The sequence below is a fragment of the Oncorhynchus masou genome, chromosome 13 (assembly GCF_036934945.1).
Source record: "Oncorhynchus masou masou isolate Uvic2021 chromosome 13, UVic_Omas_1.1, whole genome shotgun sequence".
Taxonomy (NCBI): domain Eukaryota; kingdom Metazoa; phylum Chordata; class Actinopteri; order Salmoniformes; family Salmonidae; genus Oncorhynchus; species Oncorhynchus masou.
The window spans coordinates 36,585,943-36,604,507 of record NC_088224.1 but is presented as its reverse complement, the minus strand read 5'-3'; the positions used below and the strand labels follow the sequence as shown (position 1 = coordinate 36,604,507).

Sequence of the window (18,565 nt, the reverse complement as noted above, 5' to 3'; positions counted from 1 at the left end):
TTGATATTTTACTAAAACTCCCAAGATAATTGATCAACTTCTAAGTACAATGCAAAGTCTGGATTTGACCATACCATAGGTGAGTCAATCCCTCTTCTGTAGAGTACCTCAGCATGAATCATAAAACCTAGCGTTCAAACAGGGAAATGGTTCCAATGGTTTTCCCAAAAGGGGATTTTATAACCAGTTAACAGAAGGGATGTGTTTTGTGTAGACTTACCCTGGCGTGACGTTTTGACAACAGTAAATCTCTCGGTCAGGTGACGTTTATGAATATATTTGCCTGTATTTATCCGCAACAAATGAAATGTGAATTAGCTGATAATGTTGCTATCATAAAGAACTACAAATGCAACGACGATATGGACGAAACTGCTGAAAATAATCTCTGGATTAACTATCTAATGTTAGCTAAATGTAACAATGAATACATTTGCTACATTTCTTTACATTTACCTGTTAGCAAAGGTGTCAGTTAGAGAGGACGTGCTAGAGTTTGCAGGGATTTGTAGTCTTGCATGATGTCTACTTTGATGCTAATTAGCATTTAGAATCTGAGAGTAAATAGAGCTGAATATATTGGTAAAAATCACCTTGTCCGAAAGAAATTTACGTCACGCCAGCTAAGCCTATACGAAACACAGCCCTTATTTTAAGTGTGTCTAAAATCCCCTATGTTGAAAAACGATTGGAACCATTTCTCCATTCTCCATAAACATAACATTTTCACATGATACAATAATTGAACATGAATTGTCAAAATAATAATTTCTCCATATGATTTTCTTTTTTACTTAGCAACTCGGCAAAAAAACATTTAACTGACAGAAATAAATATTCTTACCGCTGTCCACCGTCGAAAGTGTCGCAAAAAGGAACAAAAGTATGACGAAATACCCTTTGAACGCACACATGAATGTTTAACGGTCGTAAAATAATAATAATAATATGCCTAAATAAAGTGCTTCAAATTTCCAGGTGAACTGGACATTGTGACAACAGTGCACCTTGGCTTTCACAACCAGGCGAACTCCAGATGAGCTTTCCTCATGGAACAGTGGTCAAACAAGTTTGGTTGGTTATGTAAACTGTAACTGTACAATAGAAATCTAATTATGGTTCCAGCACCAATACATCTGGTAAGAAAAACATGAAAACACACATGTTCATTTTCCATATCTAAAATGTGATTCACAAAAATGTTATTCATGTGAAAGCACATTTATTTTGGCACATTTTATTCTGACAAGGAATCCAACTACGATTTTCGAAAGATCAAAACGATCATAAACTAACAACTTAATTTCCAAGCCTATCTGATCAGAATGGTAAATGCTTGGAAGGGAATACATCCAGATTCACAGTGTTTGTTGATTAACAAAACAGAATCACACGTTCTTTGGTTTGGATGCGCTGTCAGTCACTTTAATGTCTGAGAGAATAGTAAGAGAAAGTCAATATGGGAATGGGTGCTTGCTTTTTATACTCAGGGCTATAGCTGCAGTAACAGTAGGAATTCTACAGATAACTCTGAATTACAGTAGAAGTTCAATATTACCAGAGTCGTGGGTAGACAAGGACCCATTTCACGAACCTAAAGAAATACATAGTAGTGGTGTGTTATTGTTGCATGTCCATGTCGTCTCTTGATGTTGATATTTGTTGGGATGTTTGGGGATGTTGGTTAATATATGGTTTATAGTGTCAAGGCCTGTAGTTGGATGCAGGGTGGTATGGCTGCTGGCACCAAATCTGTTAAGTGCTCAGATACTGTTTGTTATACAATCAACATAAAAAAAACTGCAACTTTTAAGAATGAGATGGGAGGCCATGATTGTATAAAAAAAAGAATAACAATGATAAATTATGTTACCTCCATTAGCCAGCATTGCCTCCCTGTCTAGACGTTCGTTGCTGCCTTGACCTGAAACAGCATAACTAACATCAGCACTTCCGTAGTTTCAACTGCATTCACTATGTACTTAAGGAATATACAATAAAATAACTGGCAATACTTTTGAATAACATTACCAGAGTCAGTGCTGCTAGCGCCATTCTTTATCACTGGGAAAATATAATATTATCACTCTTTAATTAGATACAGATATAAAGTATTGAGTGTTATATAGGCCCATAGCCTATAGGCACATAGCCGGGTAAAGAAGGTCTACTGAGGGTGCAGCAGAACCCAGATTAAAAATAAATCACACAAATTGTAGTTGGCCTTTATTTGTGAGGCATTTATAAGTTATATTCTTGAAGGATCAATGGGTATGGTATGTATAATGAATTTATAAGTCCAAAAATGCATGTAGCAATGACAGATTTCCCCTTTAATTGTGAACTGCTTTACAACGCTGATATTCTGCATGATCTCTACAGATTGAATCGAGCCCTTAGTTGTCACGCCCTGACCTTAGAGAGATGTTTTATTTCTCTATTTGGTTAGGTCAGGGTGTGATGTGGGGTGGGCATTCTATGTTTTGTTTTCTATGTTTCTATGTTTTGGCAGGGTATGGTTTTCAGGGACAGCTGTCTATCATTGTCTCGGATTGGGAATCATACTTAGGTAGCCCTTTTTCCCTCCTTCAGTGTGGGTAGTTAACTTTGTTTGTGGCACTTAGCACTGTAAGCTTCACGGTTGTTTTTCGTTTTTTTGTTTTGTTGGCGACATTTTAAATAAAAAGAGAAATATACACTCACCACGCTGTACTTTGGTCCACTTCCTTTGACGGCCGTAACATTAGTGTTAATGTCTAAAAAGGTGTCCAATAATTCATTGCAAAGAGATTTTTTTTTACCTCCGAAACAAATCACATGGGAAACTTGGTAACATATGAATCTTAATTCTTACATCAACCCATGAAACAATAAGTAGTTTACATGCACACTACTAATTCGATATTAAACTGATTATGGCAGAAGGCCGAGTATGGCAGTCATGTAAACACTTTACTCTGCTTATCTTAATCGGCGTAAAATCATAATCGAAGTAAATATACGCCGATTAAAACACCTGGGTTTCTGAGCAATCTTTCGAGCTATGAGGACATGTACAGCTTAATCAGCGTTCCAGCTGTGTATTTGATTTGCGCATGTGCAGAACCGGGTAGTGCAACCCCCCTCTATTATGCCCGAGTGAAGTGAATGTTCCCTGAGACTGTGGTCTTGGGGAGAGCAGTTAGTGATATTCGTCAGTTTTAAGTATTAAAGTATCTGGATTAGGCCATAAATGGAGGAGTTCCCAGATAAGTAAGGCCTGTTCATGTGGGTTTTTGACCTACGATTTACCACATACACCAGCACAATTTACCGGATACCATGGGATTTATTTTGTTGGATCTTTTCAATTTGGTTTTAAATTGGGTATGCAGAATGATGGAAATGCTTGAAATGTCTGTGAAGGGTTTGTGAAGGACAGGGAATGAAAATGGATAGGAAATATTTAAACGGTGTCGAATGCCCTGTATCCTGACTTTCTGGTGAGGCCTGATCAATCTCATTAGAAATGATTGAAACAGGTGGGATTGAATTATAAAATGATTAAGAAACACCAGTCTCTATTCTATTTTACCATTATTTAATGAGATACTATTATTTCCTTATGGAGTCGTAAATCTAAGTTGATTGGTTATTCAATTTAATTATTTTTGAGTTAACATGCAGTGTGGTTAGTTTTTGAATCACAATGTGAAACGTGGTCAAAGGGGTAATTACCAGTTTCCTGGGGCTCTGGTCTTTGGGTAAGGACAAAAATGTATTTTGTTCAGTCTGCCTATAGAAGGGAAAATATGTTAATAAGAGTTGACAGTTACTCCAAATTGATTGTGATGTGTATTACTGATTTCACGTTTGTTTTTGTTGCAATACAAATTTCTTTCTTGAATCAGAAACTAATTGAACTAAACTTTTGTTCTGATCTGTCCTCGTGTCCTGATCTGTTATCATGGAAGGTGATGTCAGATTGTGTCTTAATGCGTGGTAGGAATAATTTGACCACAAACAGTGTGTGTGAACCTCAAAACCCTCCCTAACCGCCTGAAGAAAGAACGACAAAGGCGTTCAATGCGATAGTAACAACATTCCTATCTGAGTCCGAGCCATTAACCTGGGTACGGGCGGAAGGACTGTGCCATGAGTCCTGAGACCGCGCATGTGGAGTGAGCATGGAGAGATAACATTCAAACTGGTGGGAGAAATGGACCAGACAGAATGGTGGTAGAGGCTCAGGTGAGAGACTCTTGTATGTGGGAAAAACGGATTACTTTATATTGAAATCGGGGCATTACCAAGGGCCATCAAATGTGACAGGCAAGAGTTACAAAGGTGCCGTTGGGAAGGAGGAAGTGCCAGGAGGAGGGGGGGGGGTATTGAGGAAGGTCTACACACTGCGAACGAAGAGTGCAGTGAGATACCGATAATTCATTACCATGCAAATCGAAACAGGAAAACAGGGACAAGGGGGGGGGGGGGGGGGGTATTGAGGAAGGTCTACACACTGCGAACGATTTAGACTAAGAGTGCAGTGAGATACGGATATTTCATTACCATGCAAATCGAAACAGGAAAACGGACAGGGGGGGGGGGGGGGTTGTAATGAGAAGTGTTATTACTGGCAATAAAAGGTCCCGTTTATAGATATACATTCTAACCGTGATGGTGTGTGCTAGGTTGAGAAGCTCGATTTAGAGCGATTGACAGTCTTTAGTGCTTTACTTTGAGTCTTTCTAAATTTGGGTTGGATAATTAAAACAATGTTTTTAGCTAGGATTCGGCTACAGCGAGAGAGTTGCTCTCAAACTGTGAGAGGTGGGTGCACTGCCCAAATGTATTAGGCCTAGGGAGGCTGTAAAAACCTTATCTTTAAGTGTCCTCCAATAGGAAGGTTGCTAGAGAACACTAGATGATTGCTCGGGTCAACTATTTATTTAATTCATTTTTTTTGACCATGTCATCAGAATTTTTATGTTAAATCGCATCAACACATATAGATTGCTCGATGATACGGTACAATTAATTGCATACAAAGCTCATAGTCTGTGTCTTGCGTTAACACCCAAGGATGAAAATGAAGGAGACGGGCATGGAGACCAGCATCACATGGGCATGACACGTAAAGGACTGGCGGTTCTGTCCCCAGTTGTAGTAGCATCAAGGGTGGTGTGAAATTATTAAACATGTATTTTCTCTCTTCCCTGTTTAAGTCAATATGTTTTTAGGTTTCGTGGAACATAGAGTGATCATTGTTCCAGAGGAGGGACTGACATACATTGCCTAATTGATTTGAAAATATTTAAATATGTTTATAACTTTAGAAGTGCATTAGGAGTAGTGACCATGGTGCATTTAAGAGTAGTGACCACATGTTATGGGTTAGATGAAACGATATATGTGCAATTGTATCTGTAGCAGGAGGCGAGGTACACATGAGGTCTGCGTTTGAGACAGAAGGTTTACATAAGGCTGTTAGGTGGGATGGAATGTGACTGTGGAGATCTGTGGGAGCTTAGAAATTGAGGTCGGGGTGATAGTGGTATCATCCCCATAGACTATGTATATTGTTACAGGAGATAGCTCGTAGGAGAGGGAGGACAGCTAACTGCACAATGTAGGGACTATTACACATACCCAGATCATGGTGAAAGTAGCAGAGATAGTGTTGGAATTTCAGACACTTTCAGGAAACCGGTGACTCAGAGATTTGTCAGGTTGGATATTCTTATAACATTGTCGATCTCTTTCCCATTTATAACAGCCAAACAGACAGCGAACACTTGACAGATTCCATGCAGTAGTTATTCTCACTGCAGTCACTATAGGGACAATAACTGAAGGAGGCGAAAGTGACCGCATGGAATTGGACTACGGCGCAAATTGGGGATTTTGAGGTGGGCGTCATGGGCAGTGTAAGTAGTAGCAGGGGTTACTGTAGTAGCATTGTAGGGAGAGTCTGTCAGGAAATGACCCATGCGTTGCAATGTGTATATTCCCAGGTGAAAGCGGCACACGAGGAGCAGGAGATAACTGAGAGCACGGGCTGAATTCTGGAGATTGAGTGTACATCAAGATACACCAGGAGGGGGTGTTGGGACAGCGTTGGTCTGGTCCACACACAGTACTCCTTACAGCACCTGCAATGGTAAAGATCGTCTCTCCTCAGTGGGTTCACCCTTCTCACGTGAAGTGAGGTCCAGCTGCATAATGGGTGAGCTTGAAGACGCAGTGACAGAGGAAGTGGAGCTAAAGAGAGAGAGAGAAAGATTAGATTCCACTATAGACATGCAGATAGGTTGGGAGCTACTTTAACCACCATAGTTGGGTTTGGTTAGTTGCCTTATTGGTTAATGCATCAGATGAAAGGATAGATGTTGGGGTAATTGTACATTGGACAACATTCTGGAGGCATTGATGTGAAAGCATGTACAGTGCTGGGTTACCTCAAGAGGATGTAGCGTTGATTAAGGATACGCATTTGCCTATTAGGTGACGTGCCTATCAGGTGGCAATGGAGGAGGAAGGAGATGGGGAACAAAGTGAAAATGACATGGCTTGGGAACACCGCTTGTATCCTGTGGTCTGACGGGGAAGACTGGGCGAAAGCATGAGGAGGGTTTTTAGGGCTTTCATTTTTGCCAAACTCAGCAGAAAAGTATCCTGAAGGCATAATCAGGTGAAGAGAGAGTGGGAATTGTAATGAATTTGTATGTATAATTATGCATTGCTTACCACATTGTTAATACTGTTGTTTTGTGTTTCTCGTTGCTTTTCAAGTCTTGTGCTGTCACTCCCTTAGGAACCAGAAGGATAAAGTTGAAATGGAAGAAGTCAACAGCTCCAGCGGACACGTTATTATCAGTGTTATACGAGAAATGGAAAAAAAGATTGTGCTTGGTATGACTATAGAATAGAGACCATAAGTCTCTGAGTTTGTAAACCTCACTGTAAATGTTAATTATGCAGATTGTTTTGTTCATGTTTTGTTATCATTGTTTGTTCATTTATTTATAAGTAATTTCCAAGTTTATGTAAAATGAACAGCAGGAAGCTATTATTCAAGAGGAGGGACTGTTGGGTTCTGAGAATATGCAATATACTTATTCATGTCACTGAGGGAGAGAGGGTAACGTATAACGTTTACATTGTGTCAGGATATGTTATTGTTAGCCATCAGGGATCCTATGGGAGGGATACTCTGGGAAGAGAAGAGACACAGTCTGCTACAGGTCACCATGACAGTGGGAGTGAGCACTTTGGGGCAAAGGTCAGGTCAGATGAAGTGAGGAAGAACAGACTTCACTAAGGTTCTGGCTAGCAACAGAGATGCATTGGCTGTTCAGATGTGTAGGAGGAGACTTTGCATAGAAGGTTAAATATCAGAGCTTGTGTCAATGTGTTTTCGTCAATTCAGCTGTTTGACCCTTTGGGAAGAATAAACTTGGTTTAAGCTTTCAGTGTCCGTCGAGTTCTTACTCTAACAATTAGAAACTAATACCATCTTGGCTTTGTATGATGGGGGTCATCAAGCCAAGCCCCTGACTGGCTGATTTACCACCAGTAAGACTGCCTCACCCCTCCCCTCTACTATACTCTCCCCAGTCATTTGTTGTGGAGAGACATTTGGTACAGTGGTTGCTTTCCCATGGCAGGGTTGTGGGTTCCATTCCCAAGGGGGACCAGTTTGGAAAAAATATGAAAATGTATGGACTCAATACTGTAAGTCGCTCTGGATAAGAGCGTCTACTAAAAAGGAGAAAGACAGAGTTGCTAGTCCAAAATATTACTCTACTTCTCTAATGCTCTCATGTGTTGCTGTCCTGAGCTGCTTTTCTTTATCTTAGGAAAAAAATGATAGGATTTAGTGTAAAAAAATGTCATTTTGACTTATTTCTCTCCTGACGACAGGTAGGGTTGTGAGGTGCTTAAAAGAGGCAGGGAATTTGTAACATCTATTTCCACCTTTCATCCAGCCCTACCCGTGTGTAATACATCCTGAATGTTTTTAGGAAGCAATTTAGATGGAAAATATATGTCATGTGTGCGCTCTTTAAATTACCCACCCTTTGTGTGTAATCCAGAGACAGTCCCAGAGCTTCTGAACCTAAAGACCAGTGAAGTCTCCACAGAGAGCTTCAGGGTCACCTGGGAACACTCAGCCCAAGACGTGGTCCTCTACAGACTCACCTGGACCCCAACCAGAGGAGGAGACACTAAAGAGGTATTTCTGTCTGTCTGTCTAGTTTTCTGTCGGGTTTCTGAACCAGACAGAAAACTAGACAGACATGAATCTCCCTTTCTCTCTCCATGGTGAAGATGCTGGTGAATGGTAACATGAACACCTACCTTCTAACTGGACTGATTCCCAACACTGAATACAAGGTGGCCGTGTCCTCCACCTTCAGAGACAAGTTCGAAAGTGACGACGTGACCATCAAAGAGTCAACAGGTAAACTACAGGATATGTAGCTAATCTAACCATTCTCAAAGACTTACACACCTACTGCAGACCTACAATTACAAAGTCGCATTAACTTTGTAATTGTAACAAGGCCAATGTAGTTGATTATAGCTGAGTATGTGTGGTGATACTATTAGGTAACGTTTAGGTGAAAAAAGACTGGGGTTTACCAAACATTGTACAAAAAGACTGTGGGGTTTACCAAACAATTGTACAAAAAGACTGGGGTTTACCAAACAATTGTACAAAAAGACTGGGGTTTACCAAACAATTGTACAAAAAGACTGGGGTTTACCAAACAATTATACAAAAAGGCAGCAGGATTTACCAAACAATTATTAACCATTTAGAAATAACTCATGTTTGTTTTCATTGCAAAGGTTGCTTTTCTCCCTTATCATAAATCACATGGTACATTAGTCATAAACAGGGCAGACAGAGGAATTACTGTAGTTCTGATCCAGAACAGGTTTGTCAAGGAAGTAAAACACTGAAGAATAACAAGCATGCTGTTTGACACAATGAACCTAGGTGTACTTCACATACTTTCTAGGTGTTACTCCACATACTCTCAGCTTCAGTATAAAGATCGACAAGGACAAGATCCTCCTTCAAAATCAAAACAACTTACTGAAAGATTGTCGTGATGTTCCTACACAAGCCACACACAGTAGTAGAAGAGCATTATTGTGACAGAATACAATGACTTTGGAAAAAGTACATTGTTTTGGTTCAATTTTTGGTGCTGCTCTATGGACATCATTGAAGACCGAACGCCCACAATGATGACGCTGTACCTATTGAACCCATTTTATTTTGTTACAATCACATTTTTTATTTATTTTTTTACCTTTATTTAACTAGGCAAGTCAGGTAAGAACAAATTCTTATTTTCAATGACGGCCTAGGAACAGTGGGTTAACTGCCTGTTCAGGGGCAGAACGACAGATTTGTACCTTGTCAGCTTGGGGGTTTGAACTTGCAACCTTCCGGTTACTAGTCCAAAACTCTAACCACTAGGCCTAACATACTTCCTCGCTAACACACAGGCATTGATGGTTGTGCTATTGTACACTTTTAAAAAGATATCCATTGCATAGCGTTAAGTGTCCCTCTTTGCTAAGTGTCCCACTTAAACCATATCCCATTAGGGTGAGTTTTGGTTATCTAATCTTGGGTGTATATTGCTATATCCATTTTTTTTTACCTCAACAGAATGGTTTTCTTTCTAGTTATTTTACCATCTGAATTTAAGGGGATTTGTGGCTACATAAACACACTCAGAAAGAAAACAGTTGTAAGGCATTTAATGTTTGCCAAAGATCAGTGGTGAAAGTAAGGCGGTAAGGTCCAATATGGCGTCCTGGTAAAAATAAATAGTGGGGGTACGCCGTACTTGTAAAAGGGGAGCCTATCACTATCAATACAACATGCCCTCAAAAATATAGGCTATCACACCATTATTTAACATTACTGCATGTCTGCCACATGAAACATCTTTGAATTAACAGGGTGGTATATGCTCCAAATCGTGTTGTGGTTTGAGGAGAACACTTACATTTTGTCAAGGTGGAGATGAGTGGCCGAGACCAAGGACCACGTGGACAACAGTGGATGCATTAATTCACACTACAAGTGTAAGCCTAATAACAATGGCAGAATGTCATTACAATATACGTGTCTCGTTCATTATAAGGATCGGACCAAGGCGCAGCGTGGTATGCGTACATTCTTATTTATTTAAAGAATGAACACTGAACAAACTGACAAAATAACAAAATGAACCGTGACACTATACAAATGAGTGCTGACAGGCAGGTATTTGTCTAAGAGTATTTCTCATCCATTTTCATGTAATGCTGTTCATTCATGATGTACAATAAAGTGCAAACTCTTTATGTGCAGTGCAGTTCAGTTCCAATTAAATTACATTCACTTTAACGGCTTCTGATAAACATTCATCTATTATTTAAGTTCAGGCAAAATTATGATCCTTTGTTCGATTAGATTTATTTGACCATTTAAAAGCACTCTACAACCTCCCCTGGATACAATGCATTTAAAAACACTACAACCTCCCCTGAATACAATGCATTTAAAAACACTACAACCTCCCCTGAATACAATGCATTTAAAAACACACTACAACCTCCCCTGGATACAATGCATTTAAAAACACACTACAACCTCCCCTGGATACAATGCATTTAAAAACACACTACAACCTCCCCTGGATACAATGCATTTAAAAACACACTACAACCTCCCCTGGATACAATGCATTTAAAAACACACTACAACCACACCTGGATACAATGCCTTTAAAAATCACTACAACCACACCTGGATACAATGCATTTAAAAACACACTACAACCAAACCTGGATACAATGCATTTAAAAACACACTACAACCTCCCCTGGATACAATGCATTTAAAAATACACTACAACCACACCTGGATACAATGCCTTTAAAAACACTACAACCACACCTGGATACAATGCATTTAAAAACACACTACAACCAAACCTGGATACAATGCATTTAAAAACACACTACAACCACACCTGGATACAATGCATTTAAAAACACACTACAACCACACCTAGATACAATGCATTTAAAAACACACTACAACCTCACCTGGATACAATGCATTTAAAAACACACTACAACCAAACCTGGATACAATGCATTTAAAAACACACTACAACCTCCCCTGGATACAATGCATTTAAAAATACACTACAACCACACCTGGATACAATGCCTTTAAAAACACTACAACCACACCTGGATACAATGCATTTAAAAACACACTACAACCAAACCTGGATACAATGCATTTAAAAACACACTACAACCACACCTGGATACAATGCATTTAAAAACACACTACAACCACACCTAGATACAATGCATTTAAAAACACACTACAACCTCACCTGGATACAATGCATTTAAAGTCATAGAGGATGACATAAAAAAAAATGTATTCAAAAGAAAAAAGCATTTCCATTGTGGCCCTTTTGAGGGAAGTTATAGAAATGTATTTATTGATATCTGCCTATGTTTTTGCCAAATTTATTATATATTACAGACACCTTAATTCATACTTTAAAATTATGTATTATGTGAGCTAAAGATTAAATGAAAAATGTAAGAATATATAAAAACATTTTCCTTAAAGTATAATTCTATTTGATTTCTTATGTTACTGTCCCCACTACAACAGAAAAACAGCTTAAATACATATAATTGTGTCCTTTAATTTTAATACTGTAGAATTCCATTAATTCCTATGGAGGACTGTTCCTACTGGGGAGTACCAATATGTCCGGCCCGGGAGCTTCAAAGCCTCTCAGTGGCCAATACATAGCATTAGCAATTCAGGGTTTATATTTACTGAACAAAAGTATAAACACTTGATACATTGTGATACATCAGAGAGAGAGAGTGTATTTTGTTACAAAATACAGCACTGAACCAGAGAACATTAAAAGAATCATTCAAAATAATTGGGGAATCATCCAAAGTGATACGCTACTAAGCCAAGTCTTCAATGAGCCACCAGGCATAAGCTTCAAGAGATGTCCTACACTAAATGACAAATTTGTCCACAGCTATCTTCCTGGTGATTCTCATCTATAGATTGGAATGTCCACAGTGCAAGGTGTCCTACATTTGACAGACAAAGAGATGCCTTCAAGACCGTTTAGCGGAACACAAGTATGCCAGCCATACGGGTAGGCAATGAAGACTACCCAATGGCAAGGCTCTACAAGTCCTTACACCATGGCAACCCTGCCTCCCTACAAGCTATGGGTTTTGATCATGTTCCGGTCTCAATTAGAAAAGGGAAAACTTTGGGATTTACAAGCTACAGGCCACTAAGTACCCTGGTTTAAATGAAGATCTGGATTTCTCACCTTTCTTGTAGGGTTGTGATAGGTCCATTTGCTGTCATCTAGTGGACATTTTGCTCAATTTCCCTCAGCTATGTTAATACTGTTGTTCATGTTTTGCTGTGTTCTAGTGTACTATGGAATATATTGCTTTCTTATTCTTGACACTTCTCCCAGTCATATTTAAGGTTAGAACTACCTTTCCAGGCATTCTGATACTTCTAGCTTGGAGTTGATTTTTTTGATAACACAGTTACATTATTTCACTTTTTATTGTGTATAGTATTGCTTACTAGGTGTGTCCAATCAATTTTGTAACCACTCCCTCTTCTAATTATGGCTAATTGGAAGAGATGTTCAAAAGAGGACATGTATTATATCTTTGTACTCCCTGACGAAGGCCATGCAGCCGAAATGCGTCTATTGAACTTTCTTTTTATTGAACATGCCATACAAATAAAGGCATTTTAATTAATTATGTGAAGAGTGCCTTGGTCCTCCTTTCTTTTTGATGACCAATTTACCCCTTTTACCAAAGAGCACCTTCTGTCTACCAAAATGTACTATTGTAACCTTAGTTGCACTTCCCTTCCTCCTCTTGCAACATGTAAAGTGTTGGTCCCATGTTTCGTGAGCTGAAATACAATATCCCTGAAATTTTCCATACGCACGAAAAGCCTATTTCTCTGAAATGTTGTGCACAAATTTGTTTACAACCCTGTTTGTGAGCATTTCTTCTTTGCATCCACCTGACAAGTGTGGCATATCAAGAAGCTGATTAAACAGCGTGATCATTACACAGGTGCACCTTGTGCTGGGTACAATAAAAGGGCACTCTAAAATGTGCAGTTTTGTCACACAGCATAATGCCACAGATGTCTCAAGTTTATAGGGAGCATACAATTGGCATGCAGACTGCAGGATTGTCCATCAGAGCTGTTGCCAGAGAATTGAATGTTAATTTCTGTACCATAAGCCGCCTCCAATGTCATTTTTGAGAATTTGTCAGTACATCCAACCGGCCTCATAACAGCTGACCATGTAACCACGCCAACTCAGGACCTCCACATCCGGCTTCTTCACCTGCAGGATTGTCTGAGACCAGCCACCCTGGCTGCTGATGAAACTGAGGAGTATTTCTGTCTGTAATAAAGAAAGTCCTTTTGTGGGGGAAAACTCATTCTGATTGGCCTGCGAGGGCATAGGCCCACCCATGTCTGTGACCCTGCCCAGTCATGTGAAATCCATAGATTTGGGCCTAATGTTTTTTTTTTCAATTGACTAATTGACTAATTTTCGTATATGAACTGTAACTCAGTAAAATCGTTGAAATTGTTGTGTTTATATTTTTATTCAGTAGAAATTATTGCTTTTTGCGCCATATGTAGTTCTCTGTAGTAAAACTGCATCCACCCGGGGGCGCTAATTTGTGTTTCTGGGTTCGCCTACCCACTCATTAGAACGGAAGAAGAAGACAACACGGAAGTAGAACTGGGAGAGCGAGTTTCTTTTTTAACATTCCTTCCTCGTAGACGAATTGTAGACTACATAGGTGAATACAACCTGAGAGGAACAGGCTCTTTTGACAATAATAATACCACAAGTCTACTAACAATGTCTAAATTACAGTCTTTGAATTCGTTTCTTTCTGAGTGTTTGACTGCGGCGACAGTGGAGATTTTGGGGGCAGTTGAGAAAGTCGTAACTGAGTACCAGGATGAGATCTCACGATCTAAAGAGGAGAATGATCGTCTACGGAGACAACTTGGCATTACACCGGGTATAAAACTATGTACCATAGGTTTGTGTGTAGATCCCATTTACTCACGTAATATACTGTTTAGGCTATCAGCGATTATCATTTTATTATCTTTTTAGTTTAGCTTTCACCATGCATGATTATTTTGTTGATTTTGCAAAAATAATGTGTACTCAGGCATGTCTGCGCCTATCATTTCTTCCATCCAGACTCCCAGCAGCTCTCTCTCCCTGTCTCTGAAGAGGAGTTTCCCCCTGAGCAAAAACACTGTGAGCAGGAGTGGTGCCCTAGTCTGGGACAAGAGGAACCAGGGCACATACTGATTAAAGAGGAACTGAGGACCAGCCAGGACGAAGAGCAGTTTCAAGGGCCGGAGGGTAATACCATAGATTTTATATTTAGTTCTCCCCGTGTGAAAAGTGAATGGGATCAGGAAGCCATCAGCCACTGCTCAGCTGTAATTAGTGACCAAGTAAACAGTCCACCATTGGATCCCGAACCAACATTGGGGGCATACTGTTCTAAACTCAGTACCATGTCTAAAAAATCTCACTGCGGCAAAGTGTTTGCTCTAAAAGCTGACCTTCAGAGGCATGTGACTCTCGCCAGGGAAAGACCCGTTGAATGCCCCTACAACTCCACCAGTAAACTGAAGGCCCATGTCCCACTCTGTCACGGTGGGAACCCCTGCCTTGTTTGTGGCAAGACCTTTAAAAACAGAGCACATCTATCCCAGCACATGAGGATTCATACACGGGAGAGGCCATTTAGCTGTGGTGACTGTGGGAAATGCTTCTATAGCGAGGGGCTGCTGAATGTGCATATACAGACTCATAAAGGAGAGAAAGCATTTAGCTGTGGATACTGCGGGAAAAGCTTCTATCAGAAGGGGAACCTAACCCAACATGTACGTACTCACACAGGAGAGAGACCATTTAGCTGTGGTAGCTGCGGAAAGAAATTCAGTCGAAAAACACATCTGAACAGGCATATACTGACTCACACAGGTAAAAAACAGCATGGCTGTTCCGTGTGCGGTAGAAGATTCACTGGGAATGCTTACCTGCTGAAACATGTGGATAAAGTCCACAAATGACAAAAACAGAACCAAAACATAATGGCGAAAGACAGTGAGGACACGGACATCTTACGTCAGAAGATGGGACTAAAAATGCGGATGTGGACAAAACTCGAAAGGAAAGCAACACCACACTGGATCATTCATGCTGTTGGTTCCAAATGCATAGATATAGACTGTTTAAACATGAGCCTGTTAACAATTAGATTGTTTTGGAACGTCTGAGCCACGGTGAAGAGAAAATGATCAGACTGATGTTAATACAGAAAGAATTTTCTGGAAAGTTATCGTTGAATTTGAGTGTTTCTCTATCCAATTTGACCTGATGGTCTATTCTGACCTAATGCTGCTCATCCATGCAGCAACCTTAAAGTTGAAATCCGTTGTGGTGAAACTTCCACGTCCGTTTGTGATATAACAACAAAGATTGCTTCAAAAAACAGTTTTATGTTTTTCTCTGACATCATTGCAGAGTATAGAACAGCAGAGTATGTACAGTGGGGCAAAAAAGTATTTAGTCAGCCACCAATTGTGCAAGTTCTCCCACTTAAAAAGATGAGGCCTGTAATTTTCATAATAGGTACACTTCAACTATGACAGACAAAATGGGGGGATAAAATCCAGATAATCACATTGTAGGATTTTTATGAATTTATTTGTAAATTATTGTGGAAAATAAGTATTTGGTCAATAACAAAAGTTTCTCAATACTTTGTTATATACCCTTTGTTGGCAATGACAGAGGTCAAACGTTTTCTGTAAGTCTTCACTTTTTTGCCCCACTGTACTACTTATTTTCTTATTATTATTCTTAAAAAAACAAAAACAAAAAGATAACAAATGTGCCTGGGGTAATCAATGGTGCTGTTTTTTGAGGATTTCAGCTTTAACCCAACATTAGCTTTAACCCAAAATCTATTCATATACACCCCCAGGAAAATGACACCTTTTAAAATAAACATTTACAATAATCTGACAAGCGAGCACTTAGATATGATAATTCATAGAATGTTTGGGATGTATAGTACTGCTTTTGTGAAAATTCTATAGCAATATAGAGTGGGAAAGCGGCTGATATTTAATAGACACTGCAGTAAACAAAACATCTGTCTAGGACCAGAGTTTACGCAGACCGGTGCGTCATAGCCAATCAGAGCTATAGTAAGCCTATATGCAAATATGTCGTTTGCCACACGGGCCTGCCATCCGTAACTTTGAACTGGACTGTGTTTACATATAATAGCAACAGTGTGACTTCAGATCATTAGAACGTATTCTCCCAAAAGCCTCAAAATACACCTGAATGGATTTCTGCAAACATGTAAATACCACGGGAGTCCTCTTCCATTTGGGAACTTCACAGTCCTATTGATAAAACAACCATGAAAAGGTAGGCTGTCTCTCCCTCAGTTGCCGATGCACATCAACAACAACAAAATCAACATCTAATGCTATTGTTAGCGAGATAAGCTAAAATCTAACGAGGACACCTTAGATAAACCCTCTCAAACCTGTTAAGCTAGTTGGCCATCCAAATTCCACTGAAACGATGGGGAATAGTAGCCTGCTCGTCCTTCTGCAGCTTGCCTGCCAATGCACGCTTGTTCCAAACCGGGTTTTGACATCTGAATGGGAATTTGCCCGTCTGCCCTCCCATTTGATCGACGCCAAATACGTCATTTGGGAGATTTAGGAGATATGCTAACTGTGGATAAGTTCAAGTTCAGCTCTGCTAGCTAGAAAAGCAATTTCAAATGTTTTGAATAACACCTGCATCTCTAGCTGTAGCCAATGAAAAACAAAGAGGGGGAAAAAGTCAGTCACTCACCCACTCCTCCAATGACAAGACATCCTCTCAGCAGCTAGCTGGTTAACGTTAGCCTCTGTGTTTTTAGCTTGCTAAATAAATAGCTAGCTACATAAATGCACTGAACAAAAATATAAATGCAACATGCAACAATTTCAAAGATTTGACTGAGTTATAGTTAATATAATGAAATCAGTCAATTGAAATAAATATATTAGGTCCTAATCTATGGATTTCACGACTGGAAATACTAATATGCGTCCGTTGGTCACAAATACCTTTTAAAAAAACAAGTAGGGGTGTGGATCAGAACACCAGTCAGTATCTGGTGTGACCACCATTTGCCTCATGCAGCGTGACACCTGCGAAGTTTCTGGATATTGGCAGGAACTGGAACACACTGTTGTGCACGTCGATCCAGAGCATCCCAAACATGATCAATGGGTGACATGTTTGCTGAGTTTGCAGGCCATGGAAGAACTGGGAGGTTTTCAGCTTCCAGGAATTGTGTACAGATCCTTGCGACATGGGGCAGTGCATTATCATTGTAAAAGATGAGGTGATGGCGGCCTTGGGACTCTTGTCACGGTATCTCTGCATTAAAATTGCCATCGATAAAATTGGATTTGTTGTCCGTAGCTAATGCCTATCCCTGCCCATACTATAACTCTGTCACCATGGGGCACTCTATTCACAATGTTGACATCAGCAAACCACTCACCAACACGACGCCATACACGCTGCTTGCCATCGGTACAGTTGAAACCGGGATTAATCTGTGAAAAGCAAACTTCTCCAGCTTGCCAGTGGCCATCAAATGTGAGAATTTGCCAACTGGTTACGTCACCAAACTGCTGTCAGGTCCAGACTGGTGAGAACTACCAGCGCGCAGATGAGTTTCCCTGCAAACCCACAGTTTCCCCAGCTGTCCAGGTGGCTGCTCTCAGATGATCCCGCAGGTGAAGAAGCCGGATGTGGAGGTCCTTTGCTGGTGTGGTTACCTGTGGTTGTGAGGCCGTTGGACATAATGCCAAATTCTCTAAAACGACGGAGGATACTTATGGTAGAGAAATTAACATTAAATTCTCTGGCAACAGCTCTGGTGGACATTCCTGTAGTCAGCATGCCAATTGCATGCTCCCTCAACTTGAGACATCTGTGTTATTGTGTTGTGGACTTTTATTGTCCCCAGCACAAGGTGCACCTTTGTAATGATCATGCTGTTTAATCAGCTTCTTGATATGCAACACCTGTCAGGTGGATTGATAATTTTGGCAAAGGAGAAATGTTCGCTAACAGTGATGTAAACATTTGAGAAAAATAATATTTTTGTGCATATGGAACATTTTTTTATTTTTTTTATTTCAGCTAATGAAAAATGGGACCCACACATTACATGTTGTGTTTATATTTTTGTTCAGTATAGATACGCTAGCCCTAGGGTGTCAAACTGAATCGGCAACAGAATAAATATGGCCCTTTATAATGCCAATTTATGTACATAGGAGGCTGCTGTATATAGCATTTGAACATATTTAAATAAAATATGAAATTATATT

At 39.9% G+C, this 18,565-nt stretch overlaps 1 protein-coding gene across 5 annotated transcripts; it reads left to right on the top strand.

The window, feature by feature from the left end:
• The first annotated feature begins 1,145 nt into the window (after positions 1–1,145).
• LOC135552211 (oocyte zinc finger protein XlCOF6.1-like) lies at positions 1,146–18,563 on the top strand. Of its 5 annotated transcripts, none has more exons than XM_064983712.1 (8): positions 1,146–4,230; positions 5,756–5,906; positions 5,994–6,139; positions 6,772–6,891; positions 8,076–8,215; positions 8,311–8,443; positions 12,081–14,163; positions 14,331–18,563. In XM_064983712.1, exons 4-7 carry the CDS (start codon positions 6,816–6,818, stop codon positions 12,143–12,145), a joined length of 414 nt encoding a protein of 137 aa, XP_064839784.1. In that variant the 5' UTR covers positions 1,146–4,230; positions 5,756–5,906; positions 5,994–6,139; positions 6,772–6,815; the 3' UTR covers positions 12,146–14,163; positions 14,331–18,563. The 5 variants fall into 5 exon arrangements, with proteins under 5 accessions (XP_064839784.1, XP_064839782.1, XP_064839783.1 ...); XM_064983710.1 differs by having other exon boundaries at positions 5,994–6,205; XM_064983711.1 differs by having other exon boundaries at positions 5,994–6,670.
• The last annotated feature ends 2 nt before the right edge of the window (positions 18,564–18,565 follow it).

Coding starts and splice junctions, on each gene's coding strand:
- LOC135552211 (XM_064983708.1), top strand. CDS start 13,977: ATGTCTAAATTACAGTCTTTGAATTCGTTTCTTTCTGAGTGTTTGACT. Junction 14,164..14,330: donor TATAAAACTATGTACCATAG/GTTTGTGTGTAG, acceptor TCTTCCATCCAG/ACTCCCAGCAGCTCTCTCTC.